The sequence below is a fragment of the Salvelinus fontinalis genome, chromosome 21, assembly GCF_029448725.1.
Source record: "Salvelinus fontinalis isolate EN_2023a chromosome 21, ASM2944872v1, whole genome shotgun sequence".
NCBI lineage: Eukaryota > Metazoa > Chordata > Actinopteri > Salmoniformes > Salmonidae > Salvelinus > Salvelinus fontinalis.
In genome coordinates this window covers 38,841,637-38,859,822 of record NC_074685.1, presented here as the reverse complement: position 1 = coordinate 38,859,822, position 18,186 = coordinate 38,841,637, and the positions used below count along the sequence as shown (strand labels likewise).

At 43.1% G+C, this 18,186-nt stretch overlaps 1 protein-coding gene across 3 annotated transcripts in view; it reads right to left on the bottom strand.

Moving 5' to 3' along the window:
* Positions 1 to 6,444: 6,444 nt before the first annotated feature.
* Positions 6,445 to 18,186, bottom strand: part of LOC129818859 (programmed cell death 1 ligand 2-like) — a 46,954-nt gene continuing 35,212 nt past the window's right edge. The window contains exons 1-7 of one of the 3 annotated variants that reach the window (XM_055875139.1): positions 13,650 to 13,872; positions 11,601 to 11,660; positions 11,107 to 11,457; positions 10,623 to 10,901; positions 9,769 to 9,897; positions 9,052 to 9,152; positions 6,445 to 6,895 (exon numbers count right to left, since the gene is read on the bottom strand). In XM_055875139.1, coding sequence (XP_055731114.1) covers positions 9,070 to 9,152; positions 9,769 to 9,897; positions 10,623 to 10,901; positions 11,107 to 11,457; positions 11,601 to 11,655 — 897 coding nt within the window. In that variant the 5' untranslated portion in view covers positions 11,656 to 11,660; positions 13,650 to 13,872 and the 3' untranslated portion in view covers positions 6,445 to 6,895; positions 9,052 to 9,069. Of the gene's footprint in view, positions 9,153 to 9,768; positions 9,898 to 10,622; positions 10,902 to 11,106; positions 11,458 to 11,600; positions 11,661 to 13,649; positions 13,877 to 18,186 lie in introns of those variants that run through there. The other 2 variants (XM_055875140.1, XM_055875142.1) reach the window with 2 other exon arrangements.

Below are 18,186 nucleotides of genomic sequence, written 5' to 3'. Positions count from 1 at the left end.
GAATACTTTCCGAATACACAGTATATAAAGTGTAATATTGGGATGCAAACTCTAAATTGAATACATTTTAACTCTGTATCTGACATGGTACATGTGTCTACTTTTTTTAAGCTCATAACCGTGTGTGAGGTGTATACTTTTGTTTCAAAGTACATATGTTTAAGATTACCGATAAGCACTTTGTGTGACCCTGATTTAGCCCACGGAAGTAAAATATTTAAATGCATATTCCCATGAAACTGACTGAGATCAAATGATTGGCATGCAGTTTGGACATTTCACCGGAAAAATGTAAAAAAATATAATTCACGTTTGACCGTGAGCTCCGGATTAATAATATACATTTTTCTTCTGACAATACAGCTGAGGTCGGAAGTTTACATACACCTTGGTCAATTACATTTAAACTCCTGACTTTTAATCCAAGTAAAAATTCCCTGTCTTAGGTCAGTTAGGATCACCACTTTATTTTAAGAATGTGAAATGTCAGAATAATAGTTGAGAGAATGATTTATTTCAGCTTTTATTTCTTTCATCACATTACCAGTGGGTCAGAAGTTTACATACACTCAATTAGTATTTGGTAGCATTGCCTTTAAATTGTTTTACTTGGGTCAAACGATTCGGGTAGCCTTCCACCAGCTTCCCACAATAAGTTGGATGAATTTTGGTCCATTCCTCCTGACAGAGCTGGTGTAACTGAGTCAGGTTTGTAGGCCTCCTTGCTCGCACACACTTTTTCAGTTCTGCCCACAAATGTTCTATAGGATTGAGGTCAGGGCTTTGTGATGGCCACTCCAATACCTTGACTTTGTTGTCCTTAAGCCATTTTGCCACAACTTTGGAAGTATGCTTGGGGTCATTGTCCATTTGGAAGACCCATTTGCGACCAAGCTTTAACTTCCAGTCTGATGTCTTGAGATGTTGCTTCAATATATCCACATAATTTTCCTACCTCATGATGCCATCTATTTTGTGAAGTGCACCACTCCCTCCTGCAGCAAAGCACCCCCACAACATGATGTTAACACCCCCATGCTTCACGGTTGAGATGGTGTTCTTCGGCTTGCAAGCATCCCCCTTTTTCCTCCAAACATAACGATGGTCATTATGGCCAAACTGTTCCATTTTTGTTTCATCAGACCAAAGGACATTTCTCCAAAAAGTCTTTGTCCCCATGTGCAGTTGCAAACCATAGTCTGGCTTTTTCATGGCGGTTTTTGAGCAGGGGCTTCTTCCTTGCTGAGCAGCCTTTCAGGTTATGTTGATATAGGACTCGTTTTACTGTGGATATAGATACTGTTGTACCTGTTTTCTCCAGCATCTTCACAAGGTCTTTAGCTGTTGTTCTGGGATTGATTTGCACTTTTCGCACCAAAGTACGCATCTCTAGGAGACAGAACGCGTCTCCTTCCTGAGTGGTATGACGGCTGCGTGCTTCCTTCCTGAGCGGTATGACGGCTGCGCAAGTATAAACACCCATGGTGTTTATACTTGCGTACTATTGTTTGTACAGGTGAACGTGGTACCTTCAGGTGTTTGGAAATTGCTCCCAAGGATGAACCAGACTTGTGGAGGTCTCCAAAACATCTTTTGAGGTCCTGGCTGATTTCTTTTGATTTTCCCATGATGTCAAGCAAAGAGGCACTGAGTTTGAAGGTAGACCTTGAAATACATCCACAGGTACACCTCCAATTGACTCAAATGATGTCAATTAGCCTATCAGAAGCTTCTAAAGCCATGGCATAATTTTCTGGAATTTTCCAAGCTGTTTAAAGGCACAGTCAACTTAGTGTATGTAAACTTCTGACCCACTGGAATTGTGATACGGTGAATTATAAGTGAAATAATCTGTCTTTGAACAATTGTTGGAAAAATGACTTGTGTCATGCACAAAGTAGATGTCCTAACTGACTTGCCAAAACTGTAGTTTGTTAACAAGACATTTGTGGAGTGGTTGAAAAACGAGTTTTAATAACTCCAACCTAAGTGTATTGAAACTTCCGACTTCAACTGTATGTGTGGGCATAGGAAAACATTGCAATTGGAGGATGCATTTTATGCATAGGCTTATTCTTCAATGATATTCAATAGGCTGCATCCATCAGTACAAACCTTGATTGAGAAATGACATCATAAAAAAGTGTGCTCTACTTAGGCTCATTTAGCTATTTGACCACTGTAGGTATCCCCCAAAATACATAGAAATGCCGTGAAATGCATTGAATAACACATAAATGGTAAAACAGACAGTCAAAAAATGTATCACAATGAATAAGTGTCACGTTCCTGACCGGTTTTCTGTTATTTTGTATGTGTTTGACGGTCAGGGCGTGAGTTTGGGTGGGTAGTCTATGTTATGTGTTTCTATGTTGGTTAAAGGGTGACCTGATATGGCTCTCAATTAGAGGCAGGTGGTTTTCATTTCCTCTGATTGAGAGCCATATTAAGGTAGGTGTTTTCACATTGTTTGTTGTGGGTGGTTGTCTCCTGTGTCAGTGTATGTTACGCCACACGGGACTGTTTCGGTTTTGTTTGTTTGTTCGTTTTATGTAGTCAGTTTTCCTGTTCATGCGTTCTTCGTGTTTCATGTAAGTTCGTCGTTCAGGTCTGTCTACGTCGTTTATTGTTTTGTAATTATTCAAGTGTTCGTCGTGTTTTCTGTTTTGTTAATTAAAAATCATGTCTTATCACAACGCTGCATTTTGGTTCAATCCCTGCTCCTCCTCTTCGGATGAAGAGGAAGAGGAAAGCCGTTACAGAACCACCCACCTCACCAGAACCAAGCGGCGTGAATTCGAGCAGTGGCCTGCTACACAGGAATCCTGGACATGGGATGAGGTATTGGAGGGAAAAGGACACTGGGCTCATATTGGGGAATATCGCCGCGCTCGTGAGGAGATGGAAGCAGCGAGAGCCCAGGAGCGGTGGTATGAGGAGGCAGCAAGGAGACGTGGCTGGAAGCCGGAGAATCAAGCTCAAGACCGGAGGTATGAAGGTACGCGGCTAGCACGGAAGCCCGTGAAGAAACCCCCAAAATTTCTTGGGGGGGGGGGGCCTAAGAGGTAGTGGGCCAAGGGCAGGTAGGAGACCTGCGCCCACTTCTCAGGCTAACCGTGGAGAGCGGGAGTACGGGCAGACACTGTGTTACGCAGTAGAGCGCACGGTGTCTCCTGTACGTGTGCATAGCCCGGTGCGGGTTATTCCACCTCCCCGCACTGGTAGGGCTAGATTGAGCATTGAGCCAAGTGCCATAAAGCCGGCTCTACATATCTGGCCACCAGTACGTCTCCTCGGGCCGGCTTACATGGCACCAGCCTTACGCATGGTGTCCCCGGTTCGCCTACATAGCCCGGTGCGGGTTATTCCACCTCCCCGCACTGGTCAGGCGATGGGGAGCATACAACCAGGTAAGGTTGGGCAGGCTCAGTGCTCAAGGGAGCCAATACGCCTGCACGGTCCGGTATTTCCGGCCCCACCTCCCCGCCCCAGCCCAGTACCACCAGTGCCTACACCACGCACCAGGCTTCCAGTGTGTTTCCAGAGCCCTGTTCCTCCTCCACGCACTCTCCCTATGGTGCGTGTCTCCAGCCCAGGGCCTCCAGTTCCGGCACCACGCACTAAGCCACCTGTGTGTCTCCAGAGCCCTGTACGCACTGTTCCTTCTCCCCGCACTCGCCCTGAGGTGCGTGCCCTTAGCCCGGTACCACCAGTGCCGGTACCACGCACCAGGCCTATAGTGCGCTTCGAGAGGTCAGTGTGCCCTGTCCCTGCTCCCCGCACTAGCCTGAAGGTGCGTGTCCTTAGCCCGGTGCCTCCAGTTCCGGCACCACGCACAAGGCCTCCAGTGCGCCTCATCCGGCCAGAGCCATCCGTCTCCCCAGCGCCATCTGAGCCATCCGTCTCCCCAGCGCCATCTGAGCCATCCGTCTCCCCAGCGCCATCTGAGCCATCCGTCTCCCCAGCGCCATCTGAGCCATCCGTCTCCCCAGCGCTATCTGAGCCATCCGTCTGCCCAGTGCCGTCTGAGCCATCCGTCTGTCCCGAGCCATTAGAGCCGCCCGTCTGTCCCGAGCCGTCAGAGCCGTTAGTCAGTCAGGAGCCGCTAGAGCCATTCGTCAGTCAGGATCTGCCAGAGCCGCCAACCAGACAGGATCTGCCAGAGCCGCCAACCAGACAGGATCTGCCAGAGCCGCCAACTAGACAGGATCTGCCAGAGCCGCCAACCAGACAGGATCTGCCAGAGCCGCCAACCAGACAGGATCTGCCAACCAGACAGGATCTGCCAGAGCCGTCAACCAGACAGGATCTGCCAGAACCGTCAGCGAGCCATGAGCTTCCAGAGCCGTCAGCGAGCCATGAGCGTCCAGAGCCGTCAGCGAGCCATGAGCGTCCAGAGCCGTCAGCGAGCCATGAGCGTCCAGAGCCGTCAGCCAGCCATGAGCGTCCAGAGCCGTCAGCCAGCCATGAGCGTCCAGAGCCGTCAGCCAGCCATGAGCGTCCAGAGCCGTCAGCTAGCCATGAGCGTCCAGAGCCGTCAGCTAGCCATGAGCGTCCAGAGCCGTCAGCCTGTCATGAGCTGCCCCTCAGGCCAGAGCGGCCATTTATCCAGAACTGCCCCTCAGTCCAGAGCTGTCTCTCTGTCCGGAGCTGCCCTTCAGTCCGGAGTTGCCCCTCTATCCTGAGCTACCTCATTATCCTGACCTACCTCTCTGTCCTGAGCTATCTCTCTGTCCTGAGCTACCTTATCCCGGTGCTGCTCCTTGTCCCGGTGCTGCCCCTTGTATTAAGGTTACCATTTAAATTAAGTGGGTGTAAAATGAGGGTGGTCATTCTAAGGGGGAGACGTAAGCTGGGATTGACTATGGTGGGGTAGGGACCTCGCCCAGAGCCTGAGCCACCACCGTGGTCAGACGCCCACCCAGACCCTCCCCTAGACTTTTGGTGGTGCGTTCGGAGTACGCACCTTGGGGGGGGGTTATGTCACGTTCCTGACCGGTTTTCTGTTATTTTGTATGTGTTTGACGGTCAGGGCGTGAGTTTGGGTGGGTAGTCTATGTTATGTGTTTCTATGTTGGTTAAAGGGTGACCTGATATGGCTCTCAATTAGAGGCAGGTGGTTTTCATTTCCTCTGATTGAGAGCCATATTAAGGTAGGTGTTTTCACATTGTTTGTTGTGGGTGGTTGTCTCCTGTGTCAGTGTCTGTGTATGTTACGCCACACGGGACTGTTTCGGTTTTGTTTGTTCGTTCGTTTTATGTAGTCAGTTTTCCTGTTCATACGTTCTTCGTGTTTCATGTAAGTTCGTCGTTCAGGTCTGTCTACGTCGTTTATTGTTTTGTAATTATTCAAGTGTTCGTCGTGTTTTCTGTTTTGTTAATTAAAAATCATGTCTTATCACAACGCTGCATTTTGGTTCAATCCCTGCTCCTCCTCTTCGGATGAAGAGGAAGAGGAAAGCCGTTACAATAAGGTTTTGAAATGTCTGTCCTATATCAAGAAAACATATGAAAGCTCAGGAAATATTTTCATTTTTTGGACACATATTTAACCCCTTTTTTTGTTGGCACAAAACTACTTCCATAATTAAAAAAAAACGGTAACAGGTTACTTTCAGGCGAGTCCCGTGATGTAGAGCAAAATAGAAAAAAACGTTGTGTTCATGAGTCTCCCCTTTCCATAGTGGGGTTTGTAGCCCAAACAGTTCGGACGCTACAGACGTGTACAACACATAAAATAGATATATGTATTTTAGATTAGATCTGATGACTCATGTATCCATTTGTTACATTGCTAGCGAATGGGCTTCCTGACTACCAAGCTCTTATGTGATGATGTCAGGCATTTATTCACAAACCCCACATACATTACATAAATAACTCTTGATTTATTCTAGCCTCAGAAGCCCAGGCTTGACTCCCATTTTGAGCCGAGCATTGCAATAATGAGTAATGACCACTAATGGGTGCTCTACACAGTGGAGGTCAGAGGCACTGGAAACCACCAGACTTTTCAGTAGGATAATCATACTTTGGTGGTTAGTTTAATGCAACAACAGAGCATGTTGCCCAGTAATTCACTGCACACACTGTTTCATTTGTTTGAAATGCAGAGGAAAGAGAGCATTTTAATTGTGATCCTTATGATTATGCACAGAAGAAAAATGCCCTTCCAAGCTAATGGCTTATGTTATTTAACACCATGGTAGAACAATATATCAATTGGGGACAACCGAAGAAAGACATATATATATCTGAGGTAAGACACATCAATAAGGAAAAGATCCTCACAGGGTGGAGATACTGGGAAATCATTGTCTGTTTCCTTGTGTAACAAAGCATACTGTCACAAATAGCAAACTGTTATCAAGGCACATCACGTGTCAGTTGTTTTACAATGTTATATTATGGGAATTAGAAAGAAGAGCAGAGTTGATGACTGAGTTTGGTTGATGACTGAATGTTTTATTTTGTGGGAAAAATCAAGAGCATGTCCTTGTCTTTAGCACAGCTGTCTTTAAGGCAGTTTTGTTTTACAGGAAATTGTACATTGGACTGAAAATGAAACTGTGTGGTCAGCAAATGGTTAGACTCATAATGAGTATCAAACAGCATTATTCCTCGAGGTGCTGTAGGTAACTGCATTAATATGAGCAATACTAAAACTGTAGCTGAAATCACTCATTTGCTTTCTGGAGTTTCATGGTGAGCATGGAGGTGAACTGGTTTTTCAATAACATCCCCCAACATGGGACATCTCTGTATAAACATGTACTTATCTCTGTATTATACATAGTAAAGGTACAGCATATACAGCAAGTAAATGTGGTATAAGCAGTGGCGACCCGTCATTCAGGGCAGGAGAGGGCAGAGCCCCACCTGTTTTGAGCCCCACCTGTTAAGCAAAAAAAAAATATTATTATGTCACATAGAGTTAATAAAGCAGCCTACAAACGTGGTCTGTTTCTTGAGTAAGGCAGCTCCAAAATGCAAGTGTTTCAGCCTAGCTCAGTGCTTTCTGTGGTGGAGGGACAGCCAGACGAATATACAGAGCGTAGGCATTGGTAATGTTCTCTGGTTGCGCCGTGATTGGCTCAGTGTTCTGTCACTCCTGGGGACACTACGTCGCTGCAGAAATCTACAGGGAGAGCTAGGCAGTTCTAGCCCCCTTGGGTGCTGCCGTAGATTTACATTACAAGCGCCCATCCAAGAAGGCCCAAGGTCATTGGCCACAGATAAAATTATGTCAAATCATGTTATAGCTTTGATTGAACTGATGTTACGTTCAAAATCTTAGCTAGTTGCTCGACAAGCAGTTATCATCATGAATCACTTCGACAATCTACTGGCAAATCCTTTTCAATACATGTCATATGAAGATAAATTACAGATAAAAGGTATCGGTGCTAAATGGCCATTGGACATAAACATTATACAACAAGTCGGAAATCGCAAATTCAACAATGAGTGGTTGGGAAGGAATCAGTGGCTAACTGCAAGCGTTGCAAAGCAATCCCTATTTTGCTTCCCCTGCCTGCTATTCAGTGGACAGGGTATATGGTCCAAGTCTGGGTTTAAGGATTTAAAACATCTGTTTGAAATTGTGTCTTTTCCAAGCTTAAAAGCATAAACATTCACTCGCAACACCATGGGTGCAACACCATGGGTGCCAGAAAAGGTTGAATACATTGTCCATGCTGTCAATCCAGCATGACTTCTGCCGCGTTCAAAACAAATGGAAACTCGGAACTGGGAAATCTCAGATTTCAGTGAGTTCAAGACAACTGGAAACTTAGGAAAAAACATGCTCAGATTGGGAAAATACGGTTTGAACGGTCATCCAACTCAGAATTCCAAACCGGGAACTAAAGTTCCGACCTGGAGGTCACTGACGTCATGATTCAACCTTGTTTTTTTCAGTGTTCCCAGTTGTCTTGAAAGCACCTTAGACGACAACATTTTATAATGTTTTTCGGTCTGTAAACGCTGTTGCCAGTGACTGGCTCTTCCCATTTAAATATTTGTTTTCAACAAAAAGTTAATGTATTTCCAGTATATATTGCAAGGGTCGTTTTGTTTGCGCTGTCTGTGTGTCGGTATATTGTCTATGATTGTATTTTCCTTCCTTTTTAGACCACATAGGCCAAATAAAATACTTAAAATGGTAGGATAACTGCATCTCTCTCACTATCTGAATTTCTGTCGGTGTCCATTTTGAAAGTGCTGACCGAATAGGCCTACCTCGTTGCAGCTCGTTTGCTTGCACTTAGAATTAAGTGTTAATGATAAGAACAGACATTATGAATTTACTGAACATAAATGTAATAATGTTTGTGTATGGTTCAAAATTCAAAACTCATGTTGGAGTTCGCTACTATTAAAGGAGAATGAGGTTCTTATCGACTTACACAAATCCACAAGGAGTGAGTAGACACCACATTTGTTTAAGAAAGTCAGCCGTATCAGCTATATTTTTAAAAAGTCAGTAAATGAGGCTGAATGAACTGTTTCGCTGCCAGACGAGGCTCCACTGATAGCCAGGTGTAGCGGTGGTAAGGATTCACTCCATGGTGCTGAAAAGAAAGCTCTGCTGTTTGGACAGCTTTATGTAGGCCATAACAGTTTGTGGGCACCGTTTGTCACTGTTATAGTGCAATTAAAGTATTGTTTAGTGTTGTGTATTGTTGTGGCTTTGCTGGTGTGCATTTAAAAAAATTGTGGCATTCGCCCCACCAAGATTTACATGCTAAAATCGCCACTGGGTATAACCACATTATCAGTGGTTTGACGTTATCAAAACAATTCTGAAATGTTAATATAAAAACGTAAAACATGTTCTTGAGGTATCAGTAAATGTAACACGATTAAAACTTTATCTGACAGAGTCAATATGAGTGTATGTGTGTGTGCATGAGTCTTTTGTGTCCTCAGTCCTTTGCACACAGTTTACAGTCTCAGTCTCAGTGAGGAGCTACAGCACAGTCCTGACAAGCTCCTTCTCTATTACCTCCTGGAACAGGTCATCTGTGTGACCCTCTGACAGTTTATTACCAGGGCCAGTTGAAGCTGCTAGACAATAAAAGGGTCCAGTTCCCATCTCTGCTGAGCCTGGAGGGTGTTAGTGCTCGGGGTGCTGGGATCCCTGGGCCTCCCTGTGAGCAGAAAGATAAAGCAGGGTATATAGTTTACAATAGTATATATTCTGTTCCATTCCATGTTGCAAGAGATATTTTGCTGTACCTACTACGGTTATTACTTACTAAGCAGTAACTGCATTTGTGACTGTCTAGTATTTACTGTCAAAGGCAGTTTGGGACTTTCCTCTTTCTAACTCATTTTAACACGCAGTCTTAAAATACTATGCAATACCGTAAAGATTGAACCAAAAGACTGATAGGGGACTATTCTAAATATAAGGAATGACAAGGCCTATATTGAGAAACCACCCACATGACTTTACAACATGTAAAATCCCCCTGACACAAAAGGAGAAATCGTGTCTGTGGGGGTGTTTTCACACGTCGCAGTTCGGATAGGTTAAGAACGTGCACACATGTCCTCGCATGCTAAGTCATTGTCACAAGATCGTGAGTCGAAAAACACCGTCTCATTGATTTATTCTGCTCTCGACAGCATCTCTACACCTTTAGAGTTTACAGTAGCGTCATCTCGTCTCGATCTCAGCAAACCAACAAACAGTGGAAACTCTTTGTAGTAAACCTGAGACAGAAATGTGTGCAAATCAAGTAAGAACAGCAGAAAAGTTACCTCTCCATCTGCGATAGCCAAAGATGGCAGCAGCAATGGCCATGGCAGCAGCAATGACTGTCAGTGACGTGCCCAATGCAATAGAAAGGGTGTTACATTGACTATGAATTGCTGGTAGGGCTATTTCATCTGTGAAGAAAAAAGATTGAGAGGCAAATGATGTTATTTTGCATCGTCAAATATATAATGCACAACAAGAAGTTGCAAATGTTCTCAGTCAGAAGTGCAAAACAAAAACAAGCATTTTGGAAATAACCCGATATTACACCAGATAGGCCGGTGGGAACAGAGCTTCCCTAAATCTTAACCGACAGTAGTTCAGATGTGTGAAATGGATGAAATTTGGTTTTCACAGAGAGGTGGATGCTCTTTATCTCCACTATCTCCATTATCTCCATTACCATCTTTAAAGCCTTTTTCCTCCCACGTTGACGTAGATCTCCTACAACATGTGTTTTGCTGAATGGAAGTTGTAAATATTACGCTTTGACGCCATGATCATTGAGGAATGCACCCGTTTATAGCCCCTTTTAAATCAACAACACATCTACACTCAACGGTAAAAAAAAAATGGTGTAGGCCTCACCATAACCTCCTAGTTTTCATTAGCTTGTGCAGTCAGTACAACGTCACAGAGTCTCATTTCTAGGGTATCGGTGTCAAGCCAAGAGGTGTGAAAATAAAAACAGGGGTAACCCATTTTGAAGGGTACCTACATAAGGACAACACATTTAGAAGCAGTGCATAAGCGGCTTATGAATGTGTTATGTACGAGTTATGAATGTGTTATGAAGTCCTGATTGAGGTACCCTTCAAATAAAGTGTTATCAAACATGATCAAATTCACTTCATACCTGGGATTTCAAACCTGGCTGATGGACCTTTTGGAACTTCCCCTTCCTCCACCAAGGCACAGGTGTAGTTGTTTTTGTCAGAGGATTTCACTGTTATCTTGCTGGCGACTTGGAAAAGCTGGTCTGGAGTTCTAACAGTGGTGTCATTGGACTTTATGTTCCTAAGACTCCTGTCTTTCCAGGTCATAGTGGCCAGAGGATAGCCCTCAGACTCACAGACCAGCTCTACCTCATCTCCCCTACGTCTCTTCATGCTTTTAACAATAGTTTTATAGGAGGCTAAAAGATAGATAAAAACTTTACTATGTAACAACATGATAATACAAAGTGGAATTACAGCATTACTACATAGTTTTACGAGCAACTAAAAGTGTTACCACAATTATTTTAAAGTTTATTAAAGTTTATTACTCAATACTGAAAGACTGGAAATTAGAATTAGCCTAGAGTAGTGTTCTGTTACACTGACAGATTCATGACTGACCTTTAACAGTCAAAGTTGTCTGTTTGTAATCAGCTCCCGCCATTTCCACGAGGCATTGGTAGGTCCCAGAGTCATTGATCCTCAGCATGGACACCTCTAGCTTGGCCCACCCATTGGTCATCTCCTCTGTCACCAATCGTACCCTGCCACGGTACTGGGGATTCTGGGAAGTGAGGTCTTCCTGTCTGTTCTCCAGCCTGTACACCTCCACAACTGGAGGAGGCCAGATGCGATGCCATATCACTGACAAGTTTGGGCCCTGGCCCCCAGGTTGGAACCTGCAACCCATGGTGACTACACCGCGGAACTCTGCCACGTGGAAAGGAGTGTCCACCTCCACTGTGAACAAGGCTGTGTGGAAAGAGAGAACAAAAGATGTGTGTGTGTGTGTGGGGGGGGGGTTCTATGAACTAAACACACAAAACTTTTAAATGTGGCCCTGAGTCTCTATTGTATTGTATTGCATTGAGTACTTAAAAACATCAATAACATACCTGCAAGAGTGGGCCATAAGACTACTTGTAAAACCAAAAGAAAGGCCTGCTCCATTCTAACTAGAGAAGAACGAAAACATTTGAAATGTTGCAACCACATCCTTTTGTAAGTGGAATTATGAGTCAGTCTATTTAAACAGAACACACCAAAACGACTGTACAGATGTAGGACCTTCATTGGAGCCAGTTTGTTACAGCAGGAAAATAATCCTGCAGCAACAGGAAAATGCTCACCAAAAAGAGTGATCAAATGAAGATCCTACATCTTTATAAGGCTGGTCTGAGCTTGTCAGCAACGGGTGACCCAAAGGAAAAAGAATATGTGCCTACAGTGCATTCGAAAAGTATTCAGACCCCTTGACATTTCCACATTTGGTTACGTTACAGCTTTATTCTAAAATGGATTAAATCGTTTTTTTCCCTCATCAATCTATACACAATACCCCATAATGACAAACATCCCCACAGCATGATGTGCCAACGCCATGCTTTACTTTAGGGATGGTGCCAGGTTCCTTCCAGACGTGACGCTTGGCATTGATTTCATCAGACCAGAGAATCTTGTTTCTCATGGTCTGAGAGTCCTTTAGGTGCCTTTTGGCAAACTCCAAGTGGGCTGTCATGTGCCTTCCGTCTGGCCACTCTACCATAAAGGCCTGATTGGTGGAGTGCTGCAGAGATGGCTGTCTATCTGGAAGGTTCTCCCATCTCCACAGAGGAACTCTGGAGCTCTGTCAGAGTGACCATCGGGTCCTTGGTCACTTCCCTGACCCCCGATTTGCTCAGTTTGTCAGGGCAGCCAACTCTACGTAGTCTTGGTGGTTCCAAACTTCTTCCATTTAAGAATGATGGAGGCCACTGTGTTCTTGGGAACCTTCAATGCTGCAGACATTTTTTGGTACCCTTCCCCAGATCTGTGCCTCGACACAATCCTGTCTCGGAGCTCTACGGACAATTCCTTCAACCTCATGGCTTGGGTTTTTGCTCTTACATGCACTGTCAACTTTGGGACCTTATATAGACTGGTGTGTGCCTTTCCAAATCATGTCCAATCAATTGAATTTTCCACAGGTGGACTACAATCAAGTTGTAGAAACATTTCAAGGATGATCAATGGAAACAGGATATACCTGAGCTCAATTTCGAGTTTCATAGCAAAGGATCTGAATACTTAAGTAAATAAGGTATTTCTGTTTTTTATTTTTTAACATTTCTAAAAACCTGTTTTCACTTTGTCATTATGGGGTATTGTGCGTAGATTGATGTGAAACATGTGTTATTTAATCAATTTTAGAATAAGGCTGTAACGTAACAAAATGTGTAAAAAGGCAAGGGGTCTGAATACTTTCTGAATGCACTGTATTTATTAATCTCTTGTTATGTTGCAAACATTTCATGCACAGTCATCATTCGAACTTGACATACGACCTCATGATTAGACCATACTGGTATGAGTCAGCATGCCCGCACACACGCACACACTGGTCAAGAATAGTGGATGTAAACAAAAGGAACACATCAGGCTCAGTACAGCTTAGTGAATTGCATAAATTCAACTTTTAAATCAATACAATAAACCCACGTTCAAAAATCTGTTGGAGTGTGCTGACATTCTAATTGTTATTTGTCCAATGATTTATTCTGCCTTTTGCTTGAACATATAATAAAACAATTGATCAAAAAAAAGATTATATATACTGTATATATATAATCTGGATAAGAGATATAGTCCATTTGAGGACTATATCACAGCACAATAATATACCATGGAAAATATATATGTAGAAAAAGCAGAGGGAATATTGAAACATAACAATAGCATTTCTGTATTTAACCTGAGAATAGTGGATTTGGGAAAAAAGTAAAAGTCAACAAAAAAAATTATGGATTTAAAAAAAAGATACTAGACCATCATTACCCTACTTGCATACACATAAAGATAACTTTAGAAGCATCTTATGAGTCTGCATAATCTACCACCACGTTTGAAAATAAAAGCATTTAAGCCAAATATGTTGACACATAAACGAAATGAAGTTCAGCACTCACTAAATGCAGTAGATGCAGTCTTCTACCTTAATAGAAGTATTTCTTGTTCCTTCCTTCCTTCTTTCATAATCATATCACAGCTGTGACATATATTGTTTTGTAGCGCAGTATTTATATTCCTATCTACTTCCCATACTGTAATTCTCCTCCCCCCCAAACCATGCAGTTTCCTGGTAGTGACTGTGCATGTGAAATCTGGACACAAAGTTGCCGAGTACCTAGTAGTAACTATGATTAAATCCCTTATTTCCTTTACAAGGAAGAATTCTGAATTTACAGTGAAGGGGCAAGCCCAGCAGTGTACTATGAATAGCCTGAACAGGCAGTGAGCCAAAAGGACCTATTACAAAGGAAAAGCCTGCCCAGACAATTTAGTTGTTTATTGCCAAAGTTACTAATTAACCTAAACTACAATAACCGTACCAACCCTCCCTTTACAAATAAATCCAAATTGTATGAGACTGGAGATACATTTTCCTTCATATAAAACAGTAACGTCTCAGCTCACTGGTCACCATAGCAGCACCCACCCGTAGCACGCGCTCCAGCAGGTATATCTCACTGGTCACCACCAAAGCCAATTCCTAATTTGGCCACTTTTCCTTCCAGTTCTCTGCTGCCAATGACTGGAACAAACTGCAAAAATCACTGAAGCTGGAGACCCATATCTCCCTCACTAGCTTTAAACACCAGCTCACAGATTACTGCACCTGTACATAGCCCATCTGTAAACAGCCCATCCAACTACCTCATCCCCATACTGTATTTATTTATTTATCTTTCCCCTTTGCATCCCAGTATGTCTACTTGCACATTAATCTTCTGCACATCTCCCATTCCAGTGTCTAATTGCTATATTGTAATTACTTCGCCACCATGGCCTATTTATTGCCTTACATCCCTTATCTTACCTCATTTGCACTCACTGTATATAGATTTTATTTTTTCTACTGTATGTTTGTTTATTCCATGTGTAACTCTGTGTTGTATGTGTCGAACTGCTGTGCTTTATCTTGGCCAGGTCGCAGTTCTAAATGAGAACTTGTTATCAACTAGCCTACCTGGTTAAATAAAGGTGAATTAAAAAATATATATAAATAAATAAAACGTCATCATGAATACAATATAATCTTCACTAGTGGGCGCCATTTCCTCAACCAAAGCTATCTGACTATCCCTATGAACCTTCCTCCATAGGAGGAGGGCCCGTTCTTATTATAACTCAGGTGGGCCGTATCAAGCTATCTGCTTTAGTTTTTAGATGATCGATCTCTGTCAAGGGAGGAGCTGTTATTTATATAGTGTGTATATTTATTTGAAAACAATAATGTTTGTAGGCATTGTCAATTCTTGCACACTTTTTCAAAATACTGTATGTGGCTGGACAGGCAAACGCCGCTGAGTATTTACCTGTAAACCAATCAAAACCCGTTTACTATCCCCGGTACTATCAAAGACAGTACAGTAAGAAGATAGACAGAAACGTCGTTGACAGAAAAACTTTTTTAATAGTTGCTTCTCGTTGTGTTGTTGTCCTCCGGTGGCTAGCTAGCCAGCTAACTAAAAGTGTCCCTTTCCTAAATAAGGTATCTGTTTTTTTAATACATTTGCAAAAATGTATAAACCTGTTTTTGCTTTGTAATTATGGGGTATTCTGTGTATAGATTGAGAAATTTTTTATTGATACATTTTTAAAAAATAAACAAAATGTAGAAAAAGTTAAGGGGTCTGAATACTCTCCAAATGCACTGTATATCAAGTGCCATGGATGGCACAATCTTACTATTTTATTTAAGCCTTTTTTAACTAGGCAAGTCAGTTTAGAACAAATTCTTATTTACAATGACAGCTTAGGAATAGTGGGTAAACTGCCTTGTTCAGGGGCAGAACAACAGATGTTTTACTTTGTCAGCTCGGGTATCGATCTAGCAACCTTTTGGGTTACTGGCCCCACACTCTAACCACTAGGCTACCTGCCACCCTACAATATTGCAGTCGAGAAATGAGAGCTTTACCATTTATGCCAAAAGCCTGGGCATCTGATGGAGACTGTAGAACTGTCATCAACGCATGCTTCAGTATTCCCCCTTCTCTCTATGTGTGCCCAGGTCCCATAGGCATATCGAAAGGATCCCACTCTGGTCACCAATGTAGCTGACTGATGTAGAGAGAGACAAGGGCCTTAGCATAATGCAATCTAAAGCTTGTGTGGTCCAGAGATGAGAACTCTGGGCTCCTGAAAAGGAGAATGGAATTCTCCCCACTGCATGTTACAATAGTAAAATAATCACTTTTGTCATCTGTTAAACTGATTCTACATAGAATTTAGTCTTTGAGATGCTCAAACAAGCACGTGTATCTGTAGTGGGTGTTTTTCAACTCTAAAATGCACTAGACTGTGTAAGACAAAATCCACAAAGAAAAGACAACAGGCAAATGCATATGTGGTCCTAATGCCTAAATAGTGACGGCAGGGCTAGTTCAAACTGCAGTAGGATGGTTCTCCTCACAGGTGAGTGAATCAGCCCATGCTTGGTGAATAGCACTTGGTTGATCTCTGGGAGCAGGACACAGGAGAGCTAAATAGATCATGTAAGACAAAGGTGAAAGACAAGAAGTTATCAAATAAATCATCAATGTAGCTTGTGAGCTAGAAAATGAACATCCAGTCTGAGGCAGGCGTGTCATTTCATATTTGGCAGTATGAATGAAATGAGTGTGTCACGCCTTGATGACTATTAGATTTACACTACTTGTCCTATATATGGCTAATTTACATAAGTGTACAGATGCTATGAGGCTCGAAAGAAATTGAGCTCAGGTGCATCCTGTTTCCATTGATCATCCTTGAGATGTTTCTACAAGTCAATTAGAGTTCACCTGTTGAAAATTCAATTGATTGGACATGATTTGGAAAGGCACACACCTGTCTATATAAGGGCCCACAGTTGACAGTGCATGTCAGAGTAAAAACCAAGCCTTGAGGTCGAAGGAATTGTCCATGGAGCTCCAAGACAGGATTGTGTCGAGACACAGATCTGGGGAAGGGTACCAAAAAATGTCTGCAGCATTGAAGGTCCCCAAGAACACAGCTGCCTCCATCATTCTTAAATGGAAGAAGTTTGGAACCACCTAGACTCTTCCTAGAGCTGGGCACCTGGCCAAACAGAGCAATCGGGGGAGAAAGAACTCCAGAGTTCCCCTGTGGAAATGGGAGAACCTTCCAGAAGGACAACCATCTTTGCAGCACTCCACCAATCATGCCTTTATGGTAGAGTGGCCAGACAGAAGCCCTCCTATGTAAAAGGCACATGACAGCCTGCTTGGAGTTTGCCAAAAGGCACCTAAAGACTCTCAGACCATGAGAAACAAGATTTTCTGGTCTGATGAGACCAAGATGGGACTCTTTGGCCTGAATACCAAGCGTCATATCTGTATGAAATCTGGCACCATCCCTACGGTGAAGCATGGTGGTGGCAGCATAATGCTGTGGGGATGTTTTTCAGCATCAGGGAGTGGGAGACTAGTCAGGATCGAGGGAAAGATGAACGGAGCAAAGTACAGAGAGATCCTTGATGAGAACCTGCTCAAGAGTATTTAGGATCTCAGACTGGGGTTAAGGTTTACCTTCCGACAGGACAATGACACAAAGAACACAGCCAAGACAATGCAGGAGTGACTTCGGGACAAGTCTCTGAATGTCCTTGAGTGGCCCAGCCAGAGCCCGGACTTGAACCCAATCGAACATCTCTGGAGAGACCTGAAAATAGCTATGCAGCGTTGCTCCCCATCCAACCTGACAGATCTTGAGAGGATCTGCTTTGAAGAATGGTAGAAACTCCCCAAATACAGGTGTACCAAGCTTGTAACGTAATACCTAAGAAGACTCAAGGCTGTAATTGCTGCCAAAGGTGCTTCAGCAAAGTATTGAGTAAAGGGTCTGAATACTTTATTTGTAATAAATTTGCAAAACTGTCTTAACCTGTTTTTGTTTTGTCATTGTGGAGTAGTGTGAGGATTGATGGGGCAAATTGTTTTGTAATCAACTTTAGAATAAGGCTGTAATGTAACAACATTAGATACTTAAAATACTGCCTGAGACACCTTTTGCTATTTGACTCAGTACTCAATAAATGTATATGCATGACATTTACATTTAAAGAACGGGTTGTTTGGATCCTGGATGCTGATTGGATGAGCATTGTTCCAAGCCTTGCTGTAACAGACAAACCTATGCCTGCTAACAGTTCCATCTAAAAATGAACACTGCACCTCCATACGAATATCATGTTCATGTTGCTGTCCGAATCTTCTCTTGTATTTATCTCAACTCGCACATTATTTATCCTTGCTTCTAGCCTAGCATTTTGTTCGGTACAGCAGGGGTTAATATAGGCCTCGCTGTCTGCCTGTCTGACCTCAAACAATGTTTCAATTTCAATCTCTGTAGTACCATAAATATGGTGAACAATGCCCAGACGTGACAACTTTTTTCGCATCAACGTCATTATCATGGACATATCCAAGTAAATGCCAA